Genomic DNA, 25,442 nt, shown 5'->3' on the forward strand with positions numbered 1-25,442 from the left:
GTTCAAAATACTTAAACAAATAACTTTGTGTTTAAAGCGCCATTTTGAAACCTAGGTATTGTAAACGGATTGGTACAGAGCAAAGCATACCCACGGAGAGGGTTTGGAAAACAATTAAATTGGCAGACAAGATTTCTAATATACGGTAGAGATATGTTAATGAAATGCTATTGATAAAAAGCGTATTTGGGGTAGTTAGTTAGTAACAGGCATAGAAAATATTTACTTACAGTGGCCCTTTAACCCTTTAAGGACACAGCTTTCAGTTTGCTCAATTGTTTTATGACGGAAAAATTCCGTCATATGTCCTTAAGAGGTTAAATAATAGAAGTATATTGCAAAGTTGTTTAAAATTGCATGTTCTTTCTAAATGATGAAAAAAATAATGTGGGTTTCAGCAGATCATTTTATTTCACATTGGCACATTAATGAGTTAATGAAAACCAAATAGGCGTTGGGAATCCATTTTAAATAGATTCCCTCATAAAAGTCTTGCAAGTGACAACATTGTAGGAACGCAAGATAAAATGTATAAACAGGGAACATCTTTTAGAAAACAACTTGCTGACACTGCCTGACTCATTTGTACAACATAATGTAAAGTTATGTTTTGTATTTAGAAAGCTTTGCATTTAATTGCACTTTAACAGTTAATTGGACTCTCTCATTATGGAATGTGAGGATAGCTACCTAGTGATTTACAGAGTAAGCAATGGAACATTTTTCTTTAATTTACCAGAGACAAATCTCAAATTTGAAGGTCATAATCCCAGTGAGCTAAGTACCCTGTCCTAATTATGTTGTGCCACTAGGTGGTGCCAGAATGTTAGTAATGGGACTTTAAAACCCAAAACAACTTCCCAATGTAGTTCTATTATAAAATGTGCTCATTTGTTCAGGATTCAGCAATGCACTAATGGGAGCTAGCTAAACTCACTAGCAAGAGACAAATATGTGTAGCCACCAATCAGCAGCTAGCTGTTATTAATGCATTGCTGCACCCGAGCCTACCTAGGAATGCATTTCAATAAAAGATACCAAGAGAACAAAGCAAATTAGATAATTTAAAGTAAAATGGAAAGTTGATTGAAATTGAGTTAGTTGTCCTTTTATTGCCCATTTGATCATAAAAGTTGTGCTATTTAAAAAAAAAAATACCAGTTTTTCTGTGTTATTGTGTAATTTTTTTTTTTAATGTATGAATAATAAATAGTATGTATTAATAATAAATGAATTTGGAGTAAGGTCTGAATAATGCAGTAAAATGATTTACCTTCTGTCTTTTAGCCAGAATAATGTCTGTGATATTAATCCGGCGCATTACTTATTCGCTACTGGAACAGCGGAGGTAATATTCTGTTAGTGTCTCTGCATTTGCTGACTTTTATGTGTTTGTAATGTTCATATTTTGTCTATTTAAGGTATATTTTTGTATTTTATGTATCTGTCATTTAATGCTTTAAAGTTTATGAATTCCGTTTTGCTTTCATAGAAGATTCTCATTTGCATCTCTGTTTAGCCACATAACCAGATTAAAATGGCTTCTGCACTGCTAGTTTTGTATAAGGGGCTACCCGTTATAAACTGTATTTTGAACATCTTTGATAAAGGGCAGACAAAATAATTTTAAGATGCTACATAGGTCTGGCTGTGTAATTATTTATGCTTTTTATTTATCTTCTAAAAAACATCAGCATTTTCTGGGGATCTGTTATAAATGTTTGTGATTAATTATTTTATTTCTTTTATTGATTGTCTAGAAATATACTTTGCTCAAATTATGTGCTGTATAAAGGGCTATCATAGTGCGCAAAAGCCATGCTTTAATTTGTTAGAGCATGTCATTTTATCACTAACTAGCCTGCACGTCTGTCTTTAACTCCCACAGAGGGGTTAAACACATACTTGAAGTACTGCCTCGGAACCCAGAGAATTGCTAGTCTAACGCAGACATGGCCGGTGAGACGATCAGCAGTCACATGGCTCAGTTGTGCAGATGCTTTTGTTGATTGTGCCACTCGCTATTTCTGTTCAGAATCCCTAGAGTGCCACTTTACCGATGTGTTTAACCCCTTAGCAGGGGGATATAATGTCCCCGAAGTGTTACTAAATGAAGCACGTTTATATATATATATATATATATATATATATATATATATATATATATATATATATATATATATATATATCATTAAGAATATACACTCACTGGATTTAAAGCACAGCACTTTTTATTTAGGTTGTGACCTTTCGGGGCATTCACCCCTTCCTCAGACGTCTGAGGAAGGGGTGAATGCACCCTGGTCTTGAGACTTTGGCGAGTGGGAGTGCGCTACCATCTGTTTATTATTATATATACCCCGTATTGTGCCGCATATAGGCCGCATCTGATTATAGGCCGCACCCTTAAAGTTTGGGTGCCATTTTGAAGAAATAAAAAATTTAAAGAAAACACACACAATGTGCAAGCAATGAGTCCCAATGCAGGGTGTCAGCTCCCAGGGGATACTTTTACACTTCCCCAAGTGTATAGAAAAAAGAAAAATAAGGAAAGATGCTGCACTCCTCAGTAATTTCAAATGTCAAAAAAAACCTTTATTCAGCCATTAAATCTGTAATGGCTGAATAAAGGCTTTTTTTTCACATTTGAAATTACCAGTACTAAGGAGTACAGCATCTTTTCCTTTTTTATTTTAACGTATTAAATAATTTTGTATGTACTGGTACATTTTTAGCAAGAACGATGTGATGGGGATAAAAGCACTTTCTTACCTGACAATATCAGTAGCAAAATGGACTCAAATGGGACATTGTGTGCTCAACTCACTTCCTCCCTCATAAGCCCAAGCTCCAAATTACACTGTGCTCAGCACAGTATTACACAGCATTACCGCATCATTACACACCTTCACAGTGGCGGCTTCTGCATATGAGCGTCCTGCTCATTATCCAAACCAATTACCTTTGCAAAATGTTGCAAAACTATCCAACTCCAGCGGACTACAGTCCCCATAAGGCCACAGGGTGCACCGGAAGTTCGGCTGTACTGCGCAAGTACAAATTTGCCGATAAGCACCCGATTATAGGCCGCACCCCGCATATAGGCCGCACTGCACATTTAAAGCTACAAATCAAGGGAAAAAAGTGCGGCCTATATGCGGAACAATACGGTATATATATATATATATATATATATATATATATATATTTTTATGTGACTTTTGCTTTTTCCAGGGTAAAGTGGAATGCTGGGATCCAAGGACAAGAAATCGCGTTGGGATACTTGACTGTGCTTTGAGCAGTGTTACTCCAGATACAGAGTGAGTATGACTGGTAACGTGAAAGTAAAATAGTTTTGGGTCATGTGTTTTTTATTCTGGTTTGACCTATATTCAGTTTCCTTACAGAAATGTTCGTCCTGTAAACAAATGTAATTTGTGCAAACAATCTCAAGGTCACAAGACATTTTTTGCTTGTAGATTTTTTATTTTTAGTTAGTTTAAGTAAGAAGGAAATAATTTTACAGCTCCTTTCATTAACAATATTGTTTTAAAGGGACACTGACAGTTGTAATTGCTGCAAATTAATGAATATGCTGATGTTTCATTTGTAAAATGATTTTTATATAGTTAATACTCATTGTGTTTTAAAACTGACAGCACTTCTACCGCTGTCCTATGACACAATGCTATATTACTCTCTAATGAAAGGGGTGTCAGTATTGTCATTGGGCATAATTTACTCCTCTAAATCAGTGTTTTTCAACCAGTGTGCCGTGAGAGATCCTCAGGTGTGCCACGGCGGACTGACAACAGTGTGACATATTTTTTAAACTTTGCTTGTTTTTTACTCCCAGTGCATGGGTAGTTTGTAGGAGGCATGGCATAACAGCACAATACATACAGTATGTGTGTGTTTGTGTGTATGTGTATATATATATATGCTGTATTAGGCTACAATGTGTGATTGTTTTAAAATTTTGGGATGGTGGTGTGCCACGGGATTTTTTAATGTAAAAAAGTGTGCCACGGCAAAAAAAGGTTAAAAATCACTGCTCTAAATAGCATATACATCAGTAATACTTAAAGAACCAGCAATTATTAAAAGGTTACATGATCTAATTTGTTAGAGCATGTAAATTTAAAGTTATCAACCCTATACCACTGTGTGTTTAACCCCCAAAAAGGCTCCTCACTGAAATTATTTGCACGGCTTTATAATTTCCATCTATTACCGCATTATCTTTTGTTGAAAAGCAGGGACATAACCACAGGAGCGTGCACGTGTCTGGAGCACTATATGGCAGTAGTTTTGCAAGAATGATATATATTTGAAAGGGCGCTATGTCCTGCCATGTAGTGATCCAGACAGCTACATAGTTATCTATTCAACAAAGAATAACATGGGAACAATTACATTTGATAATAGAAGTAAAATTGAAAACCTTTTAAAAAAAATTATATGTTCTGTCTAATTCACAAAAGAACATTTTTGGGTTTCATATCCCTTTTAAAGGGACACCTAAAAATCATCATGCGCATTAAACCGCTCTATTAGAACATAATAGTAACATTGTAAGGACAAGAAAAAGGTTAAGTTAAAGCAGTTTTTATTTTGAAGATTAAACTTATACTTTTGAAATTTGTCAGACAAAAAACGCTTTTGAAATTCAGACTAAGCGCTAATGCATTGTCTTTTGCATTTGTTGCTTACGCAAACCTACTGTATTTACTGGCCCTTTAAAGCTGTGTGCTATTAATTATTATAGAATTGTTCCTGTCACTTGTTTAACTGAAATGTAATAATGTTTTGTTTTTTTACTGATATTATGTTGTCTCAGTTTAAGTGCTTCACACAGATTATCTCCTACTAGAAATGTTATGGAAGGCTGGGGTCCAAATGCAAATAATGACAGTGTAGTTTGCAAATGGGTTAAACACATAGTTAAAGCCAGCTATCTTCCAGGTGTACATCGCCGATCCTAAGCCTACATACAGTACATATATATACTTTCCAAAAACAATACAAAGAGAACAAAGTCAATTTGATAATACTTATTCCTTTTAGAATGTCAATTTTTATATTGCAAATTGCTCCTTTAGATTTCTTTTTGCACATCAAGTCAAATTGCTGGTTTTGCTCAGGCAATAACTAAGTCATAATGAAAATTTCAGTTCCTAAGAAGAGGTCAGGTAAGCAAGTCTGCTCTGCATTTTAATAGGCATGTTCTTGAGAGCAATGATTGTTTAAAGCAGCGGTTTCAATGCACAAATGAACATAAAGGAGCAATTTACAATATATTTTTATATTCTGCAGCTAGTATTACAAGTCTTTGGCAACACATTACAGGAAAGCACATTTAAAAGTACACTGACCCTTAGCATACTTTGTCAAATCACTGTCAAGTCAATGGTCAATTTCACAAAAAACTCTTCTCCATGTTTACTGACTTCCCCAGTCATTAAAGCTTTACCAGTTTCTGTGTTTTACTGGGCATTAGATTCACTAATTAATTGATGAATGAGCTTGAATCAGCAGCACATAGATCGCTTGGTGAATTTTGCCCAGTCACATTGTCTCTTATATACAGGCAGCTGCTAGCCATGGGGAGAAATCAAGCCTCATGAAATCTGTCGCTGGGAACCCCTTACATTTCTTACAGATTCTACAAACATAGCTAGTAGTTTATTTTAATGTACTTATTTGTTAGTTATTGGGTTTACTGTGTCCCTAAAGAGCTTCTGCAACCTCAGCAGTAGTAGGAAATCTCTTTACTGTGTGTCTTGTTCAGATAATAAAAACGATGTGTGTTCACTTCATCTTTCAGGATAGAAGGTATACCGTCCATTTCAGCTCTCAAGTTTCATGGCCCTTTACACATGTCGGTTGGAACGTCAACTGGACAGGTGAATAGAAGAAATTGAGATTTTGATTCTTAGTTTATTCTCTTTAGGGAGTCAAATTAAATTTTCTTACGTGTGTTTTCTTTTGTAAGGTAGTGAGAGTCCATACGTCTATTACATCTGGGATTCAACTCCTAGCCAAAGATTCCTAAAAACTCCAAGAGCATTCTATCCCTTCTACCTAACTGATTAGCCAATCAAACAAGAGCTATAGTCAGTAATTCTAAAAACTTCAGCTTGGCTTCGCAGAAATTGGTTTGCGGACTTGTACAAATGTCAAGCTTTCCTCCATGGTCTCTTCCTCTATGTCACAACCTTCTATCTCAGAGTCCTTTCAGAGTCCTTTTCTTCTATCTGGATCTTGAGTCCTTCACTTTGACGGCTTGGAGACTAAACACATAATTTTGAAACAGCAAAGTTTTTTAAGAGACAGAGGATAAATTCCTTAATCCAGGCTAGGAAACCTATAACTAGGAAGATCTGTAACAAAGTTTGGAAAGATTAACAGAATTTGAATTGGTATTTATTCAGAATTCACAGAATTCTACAATTTTTGCAAGAAAGTTTAGACAATGGATAATCTGCTAGCACTTTGAAGGATCAAATTTAAGCTCTTTCGGGTCTTTTCCACAGGAAAATTATCTTTAAAAAATGACTTATCTTCGTTCAGAGTTTTGTTCAGGCTTTAGTTAGATTGAAACCAGTTTTAAGCCAATGTCTCTTCCATGGAACATTGATTTGGTTGGGGGTTTTACAAGTTTTGCCATTTGAATCTATGCATTTTATTGCCATTCAGCTTCTGTCTTGGATAAACATTTCTCTTAGCAATCTCTTCAGTCAAGAGTCTCTGAATTGTCTGCCTTTTTTGTGTGATTATCCTTCTCTAGTTTCTGCTAAGATTTAAGGCAGTTTTAGGAACTAAATTTGATTTTATTTTTGCCAAAGGTAGTTTCCTCAGAAAACTTCAATAGAGATATTGCAGTGCCTTTTTTTACCTAATCCTCAGATCTCTAAGGAAAGTCTTCTAGATAATTTGCAGAATTCTAATGTTTTTGCTTCTTCAGGCAGCAGTGTCTGGAAATTAGGTGCCTGCCCTTTCCAAAAGTTTTTATCCCGCCCTCATTACTCATTGATTCCGCAGCTTGGGTATTAGTGCCCAGATGTAATGGACTTGTGGATTCTCACCATCTCGAAATAAATTTATTTATCAGGTAAACATAAATTTAGTTTTTAAATTGACATAATTATTGGAGTTATGTGATTTTAATTACATTTTAATTCTAAAATTTCCATCCGTTTTCCTACTGCTAGTTAGGAATTGTAAAACAGGCATTCTCTCTTTTTTACTTAAACATAAATTTTGATCATTCTCACCAAAATGCGAAACTGATTCCCCAAACGTGTTTTTTTTTAATCTTAAATGTTCTTTATCAGTGACGCTTTTTTTTAATAGAACTCACTTGAAAACAGTTTTTGAGGTAATAAATGAGCGTGTGTGTGTATCACAACTATTTACATACAAAGCTTCCTAGAACATAAATGCGTCTAATTAAAATGCTGAAAACCCGGGGTACTGATCTGTCAGTGAAAATGTTTCTTGTTCAAAATGTAAAGCATGTGTTCTAAATTAAAGGGGCATTAAAGTCATAGTCCAGTTTTCCAATTGACTTTTGTAATCCTATTTTCCTCTCATTCTTGGTATCCTTTGTTGAAACTTAGCTCTTTTCTATGAGAGTATACCTTAGTGCACGTGTCTTCAGCACTAGATATACAACAATGATGCAGACACTACTGCCATATAGTGCTCAAGTCACATGCACTCGCCTGAGCCTACCGCAATATGTTATCATGGATAGGAGGTAAGTTTCAACCAAGAAAAAGGTAAATTTGATAACTGAAGTAAACTTGATTAATTTTTAAATTCTAATTTGAATCATGAAAGTTTTTAAATTTGCCTTCCATGTGCCTTTTAAATAGGTTCTTTATTAGACATAATGCAATTAGTTTAGACCCAATTGTAAATGTATAATCTAGTGCATTAATGTAAAGCACATCTGCTGCAATAAAACACATACCTGCTGCACTGGTATATTGCTGCAGCACATTCTGACACACCATGTTACTCATTATTAAAGGAACATACAACCCCCAAAAAATCTTTCAAGATCCAGAAAGAGCATACAGTTTTAAACAACTTTCCAACTTACTTTTATTATCTAATTTGCTTTGTGCTCTTGGTATCCTTTGTTGAAAAGTATACTAAGGTAGGCTTAAGAGCATCTATGCACTACTGAAAGCTAGCTGCTGATTGGTGACTGCAGATATATGCCGCTTGTGACTGGTTAACTTGATGTGTTCAGCTAGCTCCCAGTAGTGCATTGCTGTTCTTTTATCAAAAGATGCCAAGAGAATGAAGAACATTTTATTACAGAAGTAAATGTGAAAGTTGTTTGAAACTGTGCATTCTATCTGAATCATGAAATAACAATATTGGGCTTTATGTCCCTTTAACACCTACTCTCCTACATATTTTGTATCTTTATATCCTGAACAAATAATATGCCCAAATGCAGCCAAGCAGAGAGTAAGCACAAAACAAAGACCGACAAGCTCTACCTTCTCTTCTAGCATTGGTAGTTCAACCGAACACTACTCTGCCTGCCCTACCCCTCTGTACCACCTTGTTTCTCAGCCAAATTGCCCCAAAACATTAGGAACTCTGGAAATAGACCTTATAAATCACAGTTGTTTGCATATTTGCACTACTACTAATCACCTAGTTATACTAACTATTTACAAAATACTTTGTAGCCTACACTTCATAAAAATACTTTGTAGCCTAAACTTCAAAAAAATACTTTAGCCTACACTTCATAAAAATACTTTGTAGCCTACACTTCATAAAAATACTTTGTAGCCTACACTTCTTAAAAATACTTTGTAGCCTACACTTCATAAAAATACTTTGTAGCCTACACTTCATAAAAATACTTTGTAGCCTACACTTCATAAAAATACTTTGTAGCCTAAACTTCATAAAAATACTTTGTAGCCTAAACTTCAAAAAAATACTTTAGCCTACACTTCATAAAAATACTTTGTAGCCTACACTTCATAAAAATACTTTGTAGCCTAAACTTCAAAAAAATACTTTAGCCTACACTTCATAAAAATACTTTGTAGCCTACACTTCATAAACATACTTTGTAGCCTACACTTCATAAAAATACTTTGTAGCCTACACTTCATAAAAATACTTTGTAGCCTACACTTCATAGAAATACTTTGTAGCCAACACTTCATAGAAATACTTTGTAGCCTACACTTCATAGAAATACTTTGTAGCCTACACTTCATAGAAATACTTTGTAGCCTAGCCCACACTTTAGAAAATACTGCGTAACTGACACTTGAGGACATCAGATATTTTGCAAACTACATGTCATGAGTATTGATGCAATTCCATGGGTTGTATGATGTCTGGTCACATGTTGATAAAGATGTAACGTGTAAAACTGTTGCATGGGTTAGAGGCAAGGAGCAGAGAGGTGATATGACAGAAACGATTAAGTATATTAAAGGGACACTCAAGTCAAAATTAAACTTCATGATTCAGATACAGCATGTTATTTTAAACAACTTTCCAATTTACTTCCATTAACAAAATGTGCACAGTCTTTTAATATTTACACTTTTTGAGTCACCAGCTCCTACTGAGCATGTGCAAGAATTCACACCATATACGTATATGCATTTGTGATTGGCTGATGGCTGTCACATGGTACAGGGGGAGTGGAAATAGACATAGCTTTGCAATTTATTTAAAAAAAATCTACTACTCATTTGAAGTTCAGACTAAGTGCTATTGCATTGTCTTCTTATCATGCATTTGTTGATTATGCAAAGCTATTGTATTGACTGGTCCTTTAAGGGATGTAACAATGCCAAAGTTTAAGCCATTTCTTCTGCAAAGCAATAGGAAGAAAAAGGGTCATGATCCCAGGTTGGAGAGCAGCAGGTTTATAAGTAATTAGAAGAAGCACTTCTATACAGAAAAGGTGGTTGGTTGGTCATGGAATAGACTAACAATAGAGATGCTAAGGAAATTCTAGAATGCTTAAAATATAAGTACTTTTATTTTAGAATTAAGTTTATACCTTAAAAAAATAGGGGCATACTTGATGGACCATTTAGTTTTTATCTGCCTTTAAAATCTACTTTTCTTTGTTTGAACTTATTTAATAATGCCGAAGGTGAAAGCATTTTTTGCAAAGTAGACAAAAAGTCATGATTCTATGTCGGAAGAAAGCAAGTTTAGTAGTAATTTATAATGCATATATTTCATACAAATACTTTGTAGCTTACACTTCATAAAAATACTTTGTAGCCTACACTTCATAAAAATACTTTGTAGCTTACACTTCATAAAAATACTTTGTAGCCTACGCTTCATAAAAATACTTTGTAGCTTGCACTTCATAAAAATACTTTGTTGCCTACACTTCACAAAAATACTTTGTAGCTTACACCTTATAAAAATACTTTGTAGCTTACACCTTATAAAAATACTTTGTAGCCTACACTTCGCAAAAATACTTTGTAGCTTACACTTTATAAAAATACTTTATAGCCTACACTTTACAAAAACACTTTGTAGCCTACACTTCACAAAAATACTTTGTAGCCTACACTTCACAAAAATACTCTGTAGCCTACCCTTCATAAAAATACTTTGTTGCCTACGCTTCATAAAAACACTTTGTAGCCTATGCTTCATTAAAACACTTTGTAGCCTACGCTTCATAAAAACACTTTGTAGCCTACGCTTCATAAAAACACTTTGTAGCCTACGCTTCATAAAAATACTTTGTAGCCTACGCTTCACAAAAACACTTTGTAGCCTACGCTTCATAAAAATACTTTGTAGCCTACACTTCATAAAAATACTTTGTAGCCTACGCTTTACAAAAACACTTTGTAGCCTACACTTTACAAAAACACTTTGTAGCCTACACTTTACAAAAACACTTTGTAGCCTACACTTTACAAAAACACTTTGTAGCCTACACTTTACAAAAACACTTTGTAGCCTACACTTTACAAAAACACTTTGTAGCCTACACTTCATAAAAATACTTTGTAGCCTACACTTCATAAAAACACTTTGTAGCCTACACTTCACAAAAAGGTTTATAAGTAATTAGAAGAAGCACTTCTATACAGAAAGGTGGTTGGTTGGTTGGTCATGGAATAGACTACCAATAGAGATGCTAAGGAAATTCTAGAATGCCTAAAATATAAGTACTTTTATTTTAGAATTAAAGGGACAATATACACTCATTTTCATATAACTGCATGTAATAGACACTACTATAAAGAATAATATGCACAGATACTGATATAAAAATCCAGTGTAAAACTGTTTAAAAACTTACTTAGAAGCTTCCAGTTTAGCTCTGTTTAAAAGGTTACTGGGATACCCATTGCAAGTGGGAAATATCAGACCCTCCCCCCGTCTCCCTTACTTTGCATATGAAAAGACTTTACACAAACAGAAGCATGCTCGAGTAGGTATATGTCGGTATTCTCCTAAAACTTTGGGGCTTGGTTAGGAGTCTGAAAATCAGAGCAATGTTATTTAAAAATAAGCAAAACTTTCCAATTTTTTAAAAAACAAGAAAACTTTATGGGCTATGTAAATAGATCATCTACAAAACATTTATGCAAAGAAAAAAACGAGTCTATAATGTCCTTTTAAATTTATACCTTAGAAGAAATAGGGGCATACTTGATGGACCTTTTAGTTTTTATCTGCCTTTAAAATCTATTTTTCTTTGTTTGAACTTATTTAATAATGCCGAAGGTGAAAGCATTTTTTTGCAAAGTAGACAAAAAAGTCATGATCCTTTGTCGGAGGATAGCAAGTTTAGTAGTAATTTAAAATGCGTACAATTTTACCAAACGGAAATAGAATGTGTTAGGTATATAGACAGGTTGCCGTGTAACTTCCCTAGGTAAAATTGTATCTTTTATATACTTATGATGTATATTTTTTATGTTTTGCCAGGTCCTATTGTATGATCTCCGATCTAGTCGGCCGTTAATTGTCAAAGATCACCAGTATGGTTTACCTATCAAATCAATACAGTTTCATAGTCCATTAGAACTGATCATATCTGCAGACTCCAGAATTATCAAAATGTGGAATAAAGATACAGTAAGTATACAACCAAATAATGTTTTTAGGTCTTTAAATAAACTGACACTATCATGAAAGCAGAATTATCTATGTACATCTGTCCCTAATGCTGATCAACTTATTCCTCAGTGTGTAGACGATCCTTAAATTAAATACAAAATAACTTTTTTACAGTATTTTTGGTTCCAAATATTAGGATTTTTTTTTATTTCCTTGCATACTTGTCATTATATATATCATATTTGATGAAATGGTGCAATTCACCAAACTCGCTGGTTGATAAATATGGTTCATTTTTTACTCCAAGTACAACAGTTCATAGTCTTACTCACTTTAATTTGTATGAATTAATCACAAACGCTTTGTTACTAAGTAGCATCATCCTGCAAACACCTATTGTTTTTTTTTATATTTTGGCTTTACACATTTAACCCCGTTATTGCTGTTCATGCCCACATCATTTCCAAAACAAATTATTACACAATTAACATTAACCTTTGTTTTGTTTATAGTCCAAGTGTACAGAAATGTGTGCACAAGCTGCCATCTTACGGTGATATTTGTGCAGCAAGAAACCAAACCATTTACTGTTTTACAAAATACATATGTATTTATTCTGCACACTGGGCTGGATAACCTGAAACGGGAATAAATCATATTTTGAAAATAAGTTGGACAAGTTGCTAGGATATTTTTCCTGTTCTAGAATTTGAGCGATAAATTTGTCTTTGTGTTAAACAGATATGTATCTTGTTTTGTTTTATTTACAGTAATATGCAATTGTGATCTGTTTTGTTCTTTGTGGGTTGTGTGATAATTAGTGTCATTACCCTGTACTTATTATAAATATAAGTATGATAAACTCACAAGATACGCTCTCTAGGAGCACAAGGTGACGCTATGAGAATAATACATTAGAACAAAAACATATATAGGTGTATGAAAAACACAATTAACAAAATAAAATGTAAAACAAAAAACATAAACTTAAAAACAAATAAATGTAACTCAGTCCAAAGACCAAAGAATAAAATCCAGCAGTGGGCAAAAAAAGTCTCTATCAAACGTAACACAAGGTATGACTGCTCCTCTTCTTAACCCCAAAAGGTGATATTCATATGATCCTGCAAAAAAAGCAAACGAAAGTGCGCCTCCTGTGTATAGCAGTAGTTCCAAAAAGTACTCCTATCACAGTATATGTGTGCAGGGTACTCACATTAGGTAGCAGCACTCAGTTGTGCTTATATGGACAGGCTGAAGGAGTACAGTGCTTCAGCTCACTATTCTCCAGCAAACTGGAACTCCTGTGTGTAATGCAGCAAAGGTAGCCAGACCAAACGGTTTGTATAAAAGCAAATGGAAATGTAATCAAAAAGGTCATATAGACCCGCAAATTGGTTCTCTCCTATTGTGTGCTAATTAGTGTACTTACTATAAATCTAAGTGTTAGATTATGCACCAGTACCAGATAAAAAACAAATCAGACATTTGGTCTGACCTTTTGTTATATACTTTTTGAAACGTAAGCAAAGACTTGTATAGGGAATGTTATGAAACAGCTGAATGTTATGCTATTCAGAGAGTTAAATGTGAACATGTTATTTGCTTTTATTATATCTATCCATGCTGTACATAAGTAACTCCTAGTGCATTTCCCAAGTGCCACGTTACTGTCTAATTTATACATAGTATAGTATCAATAGTTAGGTATTTCAGTAGCCATGCTTGCTTGTTGTGAGTTTCTTGATATTTGTTTCTTGTTTTTAGGGTAAAATATTTACTTCTATAGAGCCTGAGACAGATGTTAATGATGTGTGCATCTACCCAAATTCAGGTGAGCATTCCACTTGTCCATCACTAAAGTTTTCTTTAAAAGCTCATTCGTTTGAGGTATTGTGAGTTCACCCAAACGCACCATAGCCAAGAAAACCATGTTAAACTGTGTCCGTTGAGATTCCTGGTGTAACTACACATCAGTTAGTTATTTACCTACTGCACCAGAGCAGGTTGTATGTAAAACAATACCGATGAATGGGATTACACAAAACAGAGACAGTGTAGCATATTTTCATCTAACAGCAACACTGTGCAAAGACATTGTACTGTCGCCAATGTTATATATTGAATGTTATTTACAGTAAGTGATGCTGATAAAGATCTCATTAGTGCTGCCTTGTGTCATGTGATGTCATCAACAAAGCTAAATTTAAAATCATGTTTAAGGAAAGAGCAGCTTTTTAACCATTTTTGTATGAACAACAAAATGTGTGAGGCTAGCAGGAAATGCACATCTGATATGCATCAACCAAATGTTCACTGGCCAACTTCTCACTCTCTCACTCTCTCACACTCTCACACTCTCTCACACTCTCACTCTCTCTCATATATATATGTGTGTGTATATAGAGATCTAATCGAAGTGATAGCTGGATACATAACGTATTTGTAGTACTTTTGTTGTTCGGTAGACTAAAGTACATATATAAAACATACAAATTTTCCTAAATTTTGCTTTTTTCCCCTCAGGAATGTTGTTTACTGCTAATGAAGCTCCAAAAATGAATGTATATTATATTCCGGTGAGTCTGTTACATTGTGCTAATGCTTCAGTATATAATCACAGATTCTCTGCTTAGTACAGTTGTTCTCTGTAATGTTTTGTCACAACTCAAGTTGACGGCAAGTTGTTAGTGATGGGAAATTATTGTATGGTTATAATGAAGTGTATGTTACATTATAGGTTATAAGTCTTGCTTCAAATTATACAAAAATAGGATTTTTTTCATCTGCTTCTCACTAAAAGTTAGGTTCAGCTGACCACAATGAAACCCTTTCTCTCTATTTTCCTATAATGCTCTGATTTCTTAAGATGATCAGTGACAGAGGATACATTTTTGCTAGGGTTAATCTGGTGGGTGATATTGTACAGTAAACATAGAACCAGAGAGTTTGATGTCAGAGAAAAAACAATGAGTCTGCCCATATTTTCTTCTAAAATGTTTGATTTGCTTATGCATATTATCTGTATTCATGAATTCCCTAACAGTATTAGCCCTATTAATGTAAATTGCTCCTGAACATTCTTATCTTCTACTTGAGAACCTGGATTATTATTCTGGCATCCTATTGACCTTTCCTGCTATGTTACTGTATTGTTTAAATCATATGAAATAATAATTGTTACTGTCTATAAAGTAGAATTTGGATTCTAAATGCATACTTTTGCACTTTTAGGGTGTGGTATTTTAGATGACCCTTATTTGTCCAGCTACTGGATACGCAAAGCCCATCTTTCTTATTATATTAGGCTCCATGTGTCCATCATGCATGCATACGCAGATTATGTACAGTGGAAGTGCAATACCTTCACCTAAGAGGCCAGTACCACATGGAATGTACTCATAGAATATATGCAGTTCAAGTCTATTTATTTGTTATCCCAAAAGCAGAAAATTTGGTACAGGAATAATTCCATCTTAATAAAAAATAGGTTTCTGCAGTGCCACCTTTCTCAAGAGCAGACATGAAACTCAGCTTGGTTGTGAGTTTTATATTTTTATTAGTCAGCTTTTTACAAACATGCTGCATTATTTTCAAGGGCTTTAGCATTTGAGTAATATCCCTTTAAAGGGAAATTGTACAGTAGATTTTTCTTTGCATACATGTTCTGTAGATGAATCATTTATATAGCCAGGGGCGTATTATGGCCTAGACCAACAAGGCAGGTTCCTAGGGCAGCAGATTTGGGATGGGCAGCACATCTGTCCTATCCTCTCTCTAAAAGCCAGCATACAGTGCAGTGAGCTATAAAGTGCAGGCTTTTACAGAGAAGACAAGGCACATGCGCTGATTAAGGTCGCTCTTTACAGGCAGTGCTCCTTTAAACCATTGCTTCATTTAGAGACGCCAGCATTTTTGCAGTGGAAGCGTTCTTGGTGAGAAACTTGCCCCAGGGATATGCTTACAAGGTGAGGCTGGAGGAGAAGACCTTGTGCCGATATGCGGCCTCCCCTTATCAGCTGTGGTGGGTCTGCCAGCGCAGTGCTTATTGCAAGTCTAAGCAGCTAACAGACTGGATGCGTCTGTGCACTGCTTAGATCAGCTTGTGATGTCTAATCATAAACTCTCAGCGCTAATGTATGTTAGCTACTAATAGCTAGCTTTCTGTGCATTCATGTGATGTCTAATCATAAACTCTCAGCGCTAATGTATGTTAGCTACTAATAGCTAGCTTTCTCTGCATTCATGAACCCATGGAGTAAATAGGAAACGGACACTTAAAAAATTTCATTACTTGAATGATGGTAATTACTGTATGTTGTATGTAAAGGGCAGTGATTGTTTCAAAGTGTATTCTTATTTCCTTCCCTTCCTCTCTCCCTTCTTTCCCTTTCTCCCTCCCTCGACTCCCTCCCTTCCTCCCTCCCTCCCTCCCTCCCTTCTTTCTCTAAGCTCCCTCCCTTGCTCCCTTCTTTCACTCCTTTCTTTCCCTCCCCACTTTTCTCTCTCTCTTTCTCTCTCTCTTTATCTCTTTCCCTCCCTTCCTGCTTTCCTTTCCCTCCCTTTTTCCACTCCCCTTCTTTTTCTGTCCCTTCTCTCAGGGAGAAAATGGTATGAGATGCATGCAATTCAACCCACCTGTATGCAAGTGTTTTGCTAGCCGATTTTCTTTTTAATTGTTATAAAAAAAATAAAAAAAAAATCATTATATACAATGACCCTAAAAATATTAAGTGGAAAAAAGGCCTAAAACCTTTGAGGAGGAGGGGGTAGGCATCAGAATTTTGAGTGCCTAGGGGAGCACAAAACATAAATACACTACTGTATATAGCCCATCTGGGTGTTTTTTGAAAAAAATTATAGTTTTGCTTATTTTTAAATAACATTGTGCTGATTTTCAGACTCCTAACCAAGCCCAAAGTTTTAGATGTATTCTGATGTCTACAGATTCCTGTGACTCCTGTTTGTATAACCTCTTTTTTGATATGTAGGGGGGGGGGGGTTCTGCTCTAAATGTTTTCTCAGCCCGTTTTCTTGCCCCTTTCACTTGGTGTCCCAGCCTAACCTCATCAACAGTGCTAAACTGGGAGCTTTTAAGTAATTTTTTAAAAGGTTTTATACAGGATTTTTATATCCGTATCTGTGCATATTCTTCTATAGTAGTGTCTATTACACACAGTTATATACAAATTGGTGTATACTGTCCCTTTTGACTTTCAATTGTTTTGCACTCTAAAATTACTAGAATAACCCTTTATCTTTAAACCTTAGGCAAGATTCAAATACGAGGCTTCTTTTATGTTTTATTTTTTATTACCTATCAAGTACTGTACTGCACTGTGTACCTGGTTGTGTACAATACTTTTCCCTCTTTTTATTTAATTTTTACATAATGTTTTTTGTCTTCCATTGTACCTAAGCTCTCAATAATACAGACAAAAGAGAGACAAAAATAGAGAGAGAAAAAGAGACCATGGTGAGAGAGAATGAATGGAGAAATAGAGAGAAAGAAAGAAGGAATAATTGATATGAGGTGGAAGAGAGAGAGAAGACAGAGTGGATAGAGAAGGGAGACAGAGGGGGGGATAAGGAGGAGAGATAGCAGTGAAAAGAAAGGTGTGAGAGGACAAGAAGAGAAGTTAGCCTAGAGGAGAGGATGCAGAGAGGGGAAAGAAAATAAAAGGAAGAACAAGAGAGGAAGGAGAAAGAGTCAGAAGAGAAGATGGAGTGAGAGAAGAGAAAGGACAATGAGAGGTGGGGATAGGTGAGTGAAGCGAGAAGAGGGGGAGAGAGATTAAAAAGAGAGAAGAAAGTGGAGAGAGGGGAAGAAATTGAAGTTAGTGTGAGAGAGTAGAGGGGGAGAGAGAGAGACAAAGGAGGGGCAAATGAAAAGGGAGATAAGAGGAAAAGAGGGGAGTGAGAGAGAAAAGAGTAAAGAGAGAAGAGTTATCACCTCTGGTTGCAGAGTTTAAAATACAGTCCTCCTTTCCTTTTTACATGTTTGTCCCCCTTTCCTTTTTACATGTTTGTCCTCCTTTCCTTTTCACATGTTTGTCCTCCTTTCCTTTTTACATGTTTGTCCTCCTTTCCTTTTTACATGCTTGTCCCCCTTTCCTTTTTACATGTTTGTCCCCCTTTCCTTTTTACATGTTTGTCCCCCTTTCCTTTTTACATGTTTGTCCCCCTTTCCTTTTTACATGTTTGTCCCCCTTTCCTTTTTACATGTTTGTCCCCCTTTCCTTTTTACATGTTTGTCCCCCTTTCCTTTTTACATGTTTGTCCCCCTTTCCTTTTTACATGTTTGTCCCCCTTTCCTTTTTACATGTTTGTCCTCCTTTCCTTTTTACATGTTTGTCCCCCTTTCCTTTTTACATGTTTGTCCCCCTTTCCTTTTTACATGTTTGTCCCCCTTTCCTTTTTACATGTTTGTCCTCCTTTCCTTTTTACATGTTTGTCCCCCTTTCCTTTTTACATGTTTGTCCCCCTTTCCTTTTTACATGTTTGCCCCCCTTTCCTTTTTACATGTTTGCCCCCCTTTCCTTTTTACATGTTTGCCCCCCTTTCCTTTTTACATGTTTGCCCCCCCTTTCCTTTTTACATGTTTGTCCCCCTTTCCTTTTCTCCAACATTGGTGTGTCCGGTCCACGGCGTCATCCATAACTTGTGGGAATATTCTCCTCCCCAACAGGAAATGGCAAAGAGCACAGCAAAAGCTGTCCATATAGTCCCTCCCAGGCTCCGCCCCCCCAGTCATTCTCTTTGCCGCTCTGAACAAGTAGCATCTCCACGGAGATGGTGAAGAGTATGTGGTGTTTAGTTGTAGTTTTTATTCTACTATCAAGAGTTTGTTATTTTAAAATAGTGCTGGTATGTACTATTTGCTCTGAAACAGAAAAAGATGAAGAGTTCTGTTTGTGAGAGGAGTATGATTTTAGCAGCAGTAACTAAAATCGATTGCTGTTCCCACACAGGACTGTTGAGATGTGATAACTTCAGTTGGGGGGAACAGTTGGCAGACTTTTCTGCTTAAGGTATGACTAGCCATATTTCTAACAAGACTGTGTAATGCTGGAAGGCTGTCATTTTTCCCCTCATGGGGATCGGTAAGCCATTTTCTGCAACATTGGTGTGTCCGGTCCACGGCGTCATCCTTACTTGTGGGATATTCTCTTCCCCAACAGGAAATGGCAAAGAGTCCCAGCAAAGCTGGTCACATGATCCCTCCTAGGCTCCGCCCACCCCAGTCATTCTCTTTGCCGTTGCACAGGCAACATCTCCACGGAGATGGTTAAGAGTTTTTTGGTGTTTAAATGTAGTTTTATTCTTCTATCAAGTGTTTGTTATTTTAAAATAGTGCTGGTATGTACTATTTACTCTGAAACAGAAAAGGATGAAGATTTCTGTTTGTAAGAGGAAGATGATTTTAGCAGACAGTAACTAAAATCGATTGCTGTTTCCACACAGGACTGTTGAGATGAAGTAACTTCAGTTGGGGGAAACAGTTAGCAGTCTTTTATGCTTAAGGTATGACTAGCCATATTTCTAACAAGACCATGTAATGCTGGAAGGCTGTCATTTCCCCTCATGGGGACCGGTAAGCCATTTTCTTAGTTAAACATAAAAGAATAAAGGGCTTCAAAAAGGGCTTAAAAACTGGTAGACATTTTTCTGGGCTAAAACAATTGCTTTACTAGGCATATTATGCAGATTCTAACTAATTATTGGTATTATAATCTTGGGGAACGTTTAGAAAAACGTCAGGCACTGTGTTGGACACCTTTTTCAGATGGGGGCCTTTCTAGTTATAGACAGAGCCTCATTCTGGGACTGTATAGGGGTTAAATGTAAAAACGGCTCCGGTTCCGTTAATTTAAGGGTTAAAGCTCTGAAATTTGGTGTGCAATACTTTTAATGCTTTAAGACACTGTGGTGAAATTTTGGTGAATTTTGAACAATTCTTTCATACTTTTTCACATATTCAGTAATAAAGTGTTTTCAGTTTGAAATTTAAAGTGACAGTAACGGTTTTATTTTAAAACGTTTTTTGTGCTTTGTTGACAAGTTTAAGCCTGTTTAACATGTCTGTACCATCAGATAAGCTATGTTCTATATGTATGAAAGCCAATGTGTCTCCCCATTTAAATTTATGTGATAATTGTGCCATAGTGTCCAAACAAAGTAAGGACAGTAATGCCACAGATAATGATATTGCCCAAGATGATTCCTCAAATGAGGGGAGTAAACATGATACTACATCATCCCCTACTGTGTCTACACCAGTTATGCCCACACAGGAGGCCCCTAGTACATCTAGTGCGCCAATACTTATTACCATGGAACAATTATCGGCTGTAATGGATAACTCCATAGCAAATCTTTTATCCAAAATGCCTACTTATCAGAGAAAGCGCGATTGCTCTGTTTTAAACACTGAAGAGCAAGAGGACGCTGATGATAACTGTTCTGACATACCCTCACACCAATCTCAAGGGGCCATGAGGGAGGTTTTGTCTGATGGAGAAATTTCAGATTCAGGAAAAATTTCTCATCAAGCTGAACCTGATGTTGTGACATTTAAATTTAAATTAGAACATCTCTGCGCACTGCTTAAGGAGGTGTTATCTACTCTGGATGATTGTGACAATTTGGTCATTCCAGAGAAATTATGTAAGATGGACAAGTTCCTAGAGGTTCCGGTGCCCCCCGACGCTTTTCCTATACCCAAGCGGGTGGCGGACATAGTAAATAAAGAGTGGGAAAGGCCCGGCATACCTTTTGTTCCCCCCCCCTATATTTAAGAAATTATTTCCTATAATCGACCCCAGAAAGGACTTATGGCAGACAGTCCCCAAGGTCGAGGGGGCGGTTTCTACTCTAAACAAACGCACTACTATTCCTATCGAAGATAGTTGTGCTTTCAAAGATCCTATGGATAAGAAATTAGAGGGTTTGCTTAAAAAGATTTTTGTACAGCAAGGTTACCTTCTACAACCAATTTCATGCATTGTTCCTGTCACTACGGCAGCGTGTTTCTGGTTCGAGGAACTAGAAAAATCGCTCAGTAAAGAATCTTCGTATGAGGAGGTTATGGACAGAGTTCAAGCACTTAAATTGGCTAACTCTTTTGTTTTAGATGCCGCTTTGCAATTAGCTAGATTAGCGGCGAAAAATTCAGGGTTTGCTGTCGTGGCGCGCAGAGTGCTTTGGCTAAAGTCTTGGTCAGCGGATGTGTCTTCCAAGACAAAATTGCTTAACATTCCTTTCAAAGGTAAAACATTATTTGGACCTGATTTGAAAGAGATTATTTCAGACATCACTGGGGGAAAGGGCCACGCCCTCCCACAGGATAGGTCTTTTAAGGCTAATAATAAGCCTAATTTTCGTCCCTTTCACAGAAACGGACCAGTCTCTAATTCTGTATCCTCTAAGCAAGAGGGTAATACTTCACAACCCAAACCAGCCTGGAAACCAATGCAAGGCTGGAACAAGGGTAAGCAGGCCAAGAAGCCTACCACTGCTACCAAAACAGCATGAAGGGATAGCCCCCGATCCGGGACCGGATCTAGTGGGGGGCAGACTTTCTCTCTTTGCTCAGGCTTGGGCAAGAGATGTTCAGGATCCTTGGGCGCTAGAAATAGTTTCTCATGGTTATCTCCTGGAATTCAAGGAACTACCCCCAAGGGGAAGGTTCCACAGGTCTCAATTATCTTCAAACCAAATAAAGAGACAGGCATTCTTACATTGTGTAGAAGACCTGTTAAAGATGGGAGTGATACATCCAGTTCCAATAAGAGAACAAGGAATGGGATTTTATTCCAATCTGTTCATAGTTCCCAAAAAAGAGGGAACATTCAGACCAATTTTGGATCTAAAGATCCTAAACAAATTTCTCAGGGTACCATCGTTCAAAATGGAAACTATTCGAACGATCCTACCTACTATCCAGGAAAATCAATTTATGACTACCGTGGATTTAAAGGATGCGTACCTACATATTCCTATCCACAAGGAACATCATCAGTTCCTAAGGTTCGCTTTTCTGGACAAGCATTACCAGTTTGTGGCACTTCCATTTGGATTAGCCACTGCTCCAAGGATTTTCACAAAGGTACTAGGGTCCCTTCTAGCGGTTCTAAGACCAAGGGGCATTGCAGTAGTACCTTACTTGGACGACATCCTGATTCAAGAGTCGTCCCTGTCAAAAGCAAAGGCTCATACGGACATCGTCCTAGCCTTTCTCAGATCTCACGGATGGAAGGTGAACAAAGAAAAAAGTTCTCTGTCCCCGTCAACAAGAGTTCCCTTCTTGGGAACAATAATAGATTCCTTAGAAATGAGGATTTTTCTGACAGAGGTCAGAAAATCAAAACTTCTAAGCTCTTGTCAAGTACTTCATTCTGTTCCTCGTCCTTCCATAGCGCAGTGCATGGAAGTAATAGGATTGATGGTTGCAACAATGGACATAGTTCCTTTTGCACAAATTCATCTAAGACCATTACAACTGTGCATGCTCAGACAGTGGAATGGGGATTATACAGACTTGTCTCCGACGATTAAAGTAGATCAAAAGACCAGAGATTCACTCCGTTGGTGGCTGACCCTGGACAATCTGTCACAGGGAATGAGCTTCCGCAGACCAGAGTGGGTCATTGTCACGACCGACGCCAGCCTAGTGGGCTGGGGCGCGGTCTGGGAATCCCTGAAAGCTCAGGGTCTATGGTCTCGGGAAGAGTCTCTTCTCCCGATAAACATTCTGGAACTGAGAGCGATATTCAATGCTCTCAGAGCTTGGCCTCAACTAGCAAAGGCCAAATTCGTAAGGTTTCAGTCAGACAACATGACGACCGTTGCATATATCAATCATCAGGCGGGAACAAGGACTTCCCTGGCGATGAAAGAAGTGACCAAGATAATTCAATGGGCGGAGGATCACTCCTGCCACTTGTCTGCGATCCACATCCCAGGAGTGGAAAATTGGGAAGCGGATTTTCTGAGTCGTCAGACATTCCATCCGGGGGAGTGGGAACTCCATCCGGAAATCTTTGCCCAAATAACTCAATTATGGGGCATTCCAGACATGGATCTGATGGCGTCTCGTCAGAACTTCAAGGTTCCTTGCTACGGGTCCAGATCCAGGGATCCCAAGGCGACCCTAGTAGATGCACTAGTAGCACCTTGGACCTTCAACCTAGCTTATGTATTCCCACCGTTTCCTCTCATCCCCAGGCTGGTAGCCAGGATCAATCAGGAGAGGGCCTCGGTGATCTTGATAGCTCCTGCGTGGCCACGCAGGACTTGGTATGCAGACCTGGTGAATATGTCATTGGCTCCACCATGGAAGCTACCTTTGAGACAGGACCTTCTTGTTCAGGGTCCATTCGTACATCCGAATCTGGTTTCCCTCCAACCGACGGCTTGGAGATTGAACGCTTAATTTTATCAAAGCGTGGGTTTTCAGATTCTGTAATAGATACTCTGATTCAGGCTAGAAAGCCTGTAACTAGAAAAATTTACCATAAAATATGGAAAAAATACATCTGTTGGTGTGAATCTAAAGGATTCCCATGGAACAAGATAAAAATTCCTAAGATTCTATCCTTTCTACAAGAAGGTTTGGAGAAAGGATTATCTGCAAGTTCTCTGAAGGGACAGATCTCTGCTTTATCTGTTTTACTTCACAAAAGACTGGCAGCTGTGCCAGATGTTCAAGCTTTTGTTCAGGCTTTGGTCAGGATCAAGCCTGTTTACAGACCTTTGACTCCTCCCTGGAGTCTAAATTTAGTTCTTTCAGTTCTTCAAGGGGTTCCGTTTGAACCCTTACACTCCATAGATATCAAGTTGTTATCTTGGAAAGTTCTGTTTTTGGTTGCTATTTCTTCTGCGAGAAGAGTTTCTGAATTATCTGCTCTGCAGTGTAATCCACCCTATCTAGTGTTTCATTCAGATAAGGTTGTTTTACGTACTAAACCTGGTTTCCTTCCAAAGGTTGTTTCCAACAAGAATATTAACCAGGAAATAGTTGTGCCTTCTTTGTGCCCGAATCCAGTTTCAAAGAAGGAACGTTTGTTACACAATTTAGATGTAGTCCGTGCTTTAAAGTTCTATTTAGAAGCAACAAAGGATTTCAGACAAACGTCTTCTCTGTTTGTCGTTTATTCTGGCAAGAGGAGAGGTCAAAAAGCTACTGCTACCTCTCTTTCCTTTTGGCTGAAAAGCATCATCCGATTGGCTTACGAGACTGCCGGACGGCAGCCTCCTGAACGAATTACGGCTCACTCTACTAGGGCTGTGGCTTCCTCATGGGCCTTCAAGAACGAGGCTTCTGTTGATCAGATATGTAAGGCAGCGACTTGGTCTTCTCTGCACACTTTTGCCAAATTCTACAGATTTGATACTTTTGCTTCTTCGGAGGCTATTTTTGGGAGAAAGGTTTTGCAAGCCGTGGTGCCTTCTGTTTAGGTAACCTGATTGGCTCCCTCCCTTCATCCGTGTCCTAAAGCTTTGGTATTGGTTCCCACAAGTTATGGATGACGCCGTGGACCGGACACACCAATGTTGGAGAAAACAGAATTTATGCTTACCTGATAAATTACTTTCTCCAACGGTGTGTCCGGTCCACGGCCCGCCCTGGTTTTTTAATCAGGTTTGATAATTTTCTTTCTTTAACTACAGTCACCACGGCACCCTATGGTTTCTCCTTTTTTCTCCTGTCCGTCGGTCGAATGACTGGGGGGGCGGAGCCTGGGAGGGACTATATGGACAGCTTTTGTTGTGCTCTTTGCCATTTCCTGTTGGGGAGGAGAATATTCCCACAAGTTATGGATGACGCCGTGGACCAGACACACCGTTGGAGAAAGTAATTTATCAGGTAAGCATAAATTCTGTTTTTACATGTTTGTTTCCTGTGTCCCCTCTGCCTAATGAGTATTCTGAAGCTGACTACAGTGCTCAGGGTTAGGCAGAAGGTGGAGGGAAGCAAGGAGTCTGCACTTGACAGCCAGAGAACTTGAATTTGTGTAAGAGGTTGTGAGGGTTAGAATACTCAGCTGTGCCAGGAGAAAATTAATGGGCAGAAATTTAACATTCCTGGGGCAAAAAAGAAAACAAACAAAGCACATTTTCTCTATGTCCCTCTATGAGGCCCCATCATGAGTGAGGCCTTAGGTGTTCTTTAGGGCCGCTAATGGGTATTTGTTCACTAATATCATATATAATATATAGAAATTTGGGTATCCACAGATAAAAACTGACTTTTTTTGCTGCATTTGTTTCTCAGTGGCCAAACCCGTTCTTATCACCAAATCTGAGGCCACTTAAGGACAACTATGGGGCAGGGTTAG

General features: G+C 37.4%; 2 protein-coding genes across 2 annotated transcripts in view; one reads left to right on the forward strand and one right to left on the reverse strand.

Annotated features, from left to right (window-relative positions):
• Window positions 1-25,442, reverse strand: part of ATP6V1C2 (ATPase H+ transporting V1 subunit C2) — a 450,645-nt gene that overhangs the window by 167,234 nt on the left and 257,969 nt on the right. The window lies entirely within an intron of this gene.
• NOL10 (nucleolar protein 10) overlaps window positions 1-25,442 on the forward strand; it is a 282,225-nt gene that overhangs the window by 52,797 nt on the left and 203,986 nt on the right. The window contains exons 8-13 of the mRNA XM_053709682.1: window positions 1,288-1,348; window positions 3,235-3,320; window positions 5,828-5,906; window positions 11,971-12,120; window positions 13,870-13,936; window positions 14,629-14,681. Coding sequence (XP_053565657.1) covers window positions 1,288-1,348; window positions 3,235-3,320; window positions 5,828-5,906; window positions 11,971-12,120; window positions 13,870-13,936; window positions 14,629-14,681 — 496 coding nt within the window. The remainder of the gene's footprint in view (window positions 1-1,287; window positions 1,349-3,234; window positions 3,321-5,827; window positions 5,907-11,970; window positions 12,121-13,869; window positions 13,937-14,628; window positions 14,682-25,442) is intronic.

Source organism: Bombina bombina, chromosome 4 (genome assembly GCF_027579735.1).
Source record: "Bombina bombina isolate aBomBom1 chromosome 4, aBomBom1.pri, whole genome shotgun sequence".
In the NCBI taxonomy this organism is placed as follows: Eukaryota; Metazoa; Chordata; class Amphibia; order Anura; family Bombinatoridae; genus Bombina; species Bombina bombina.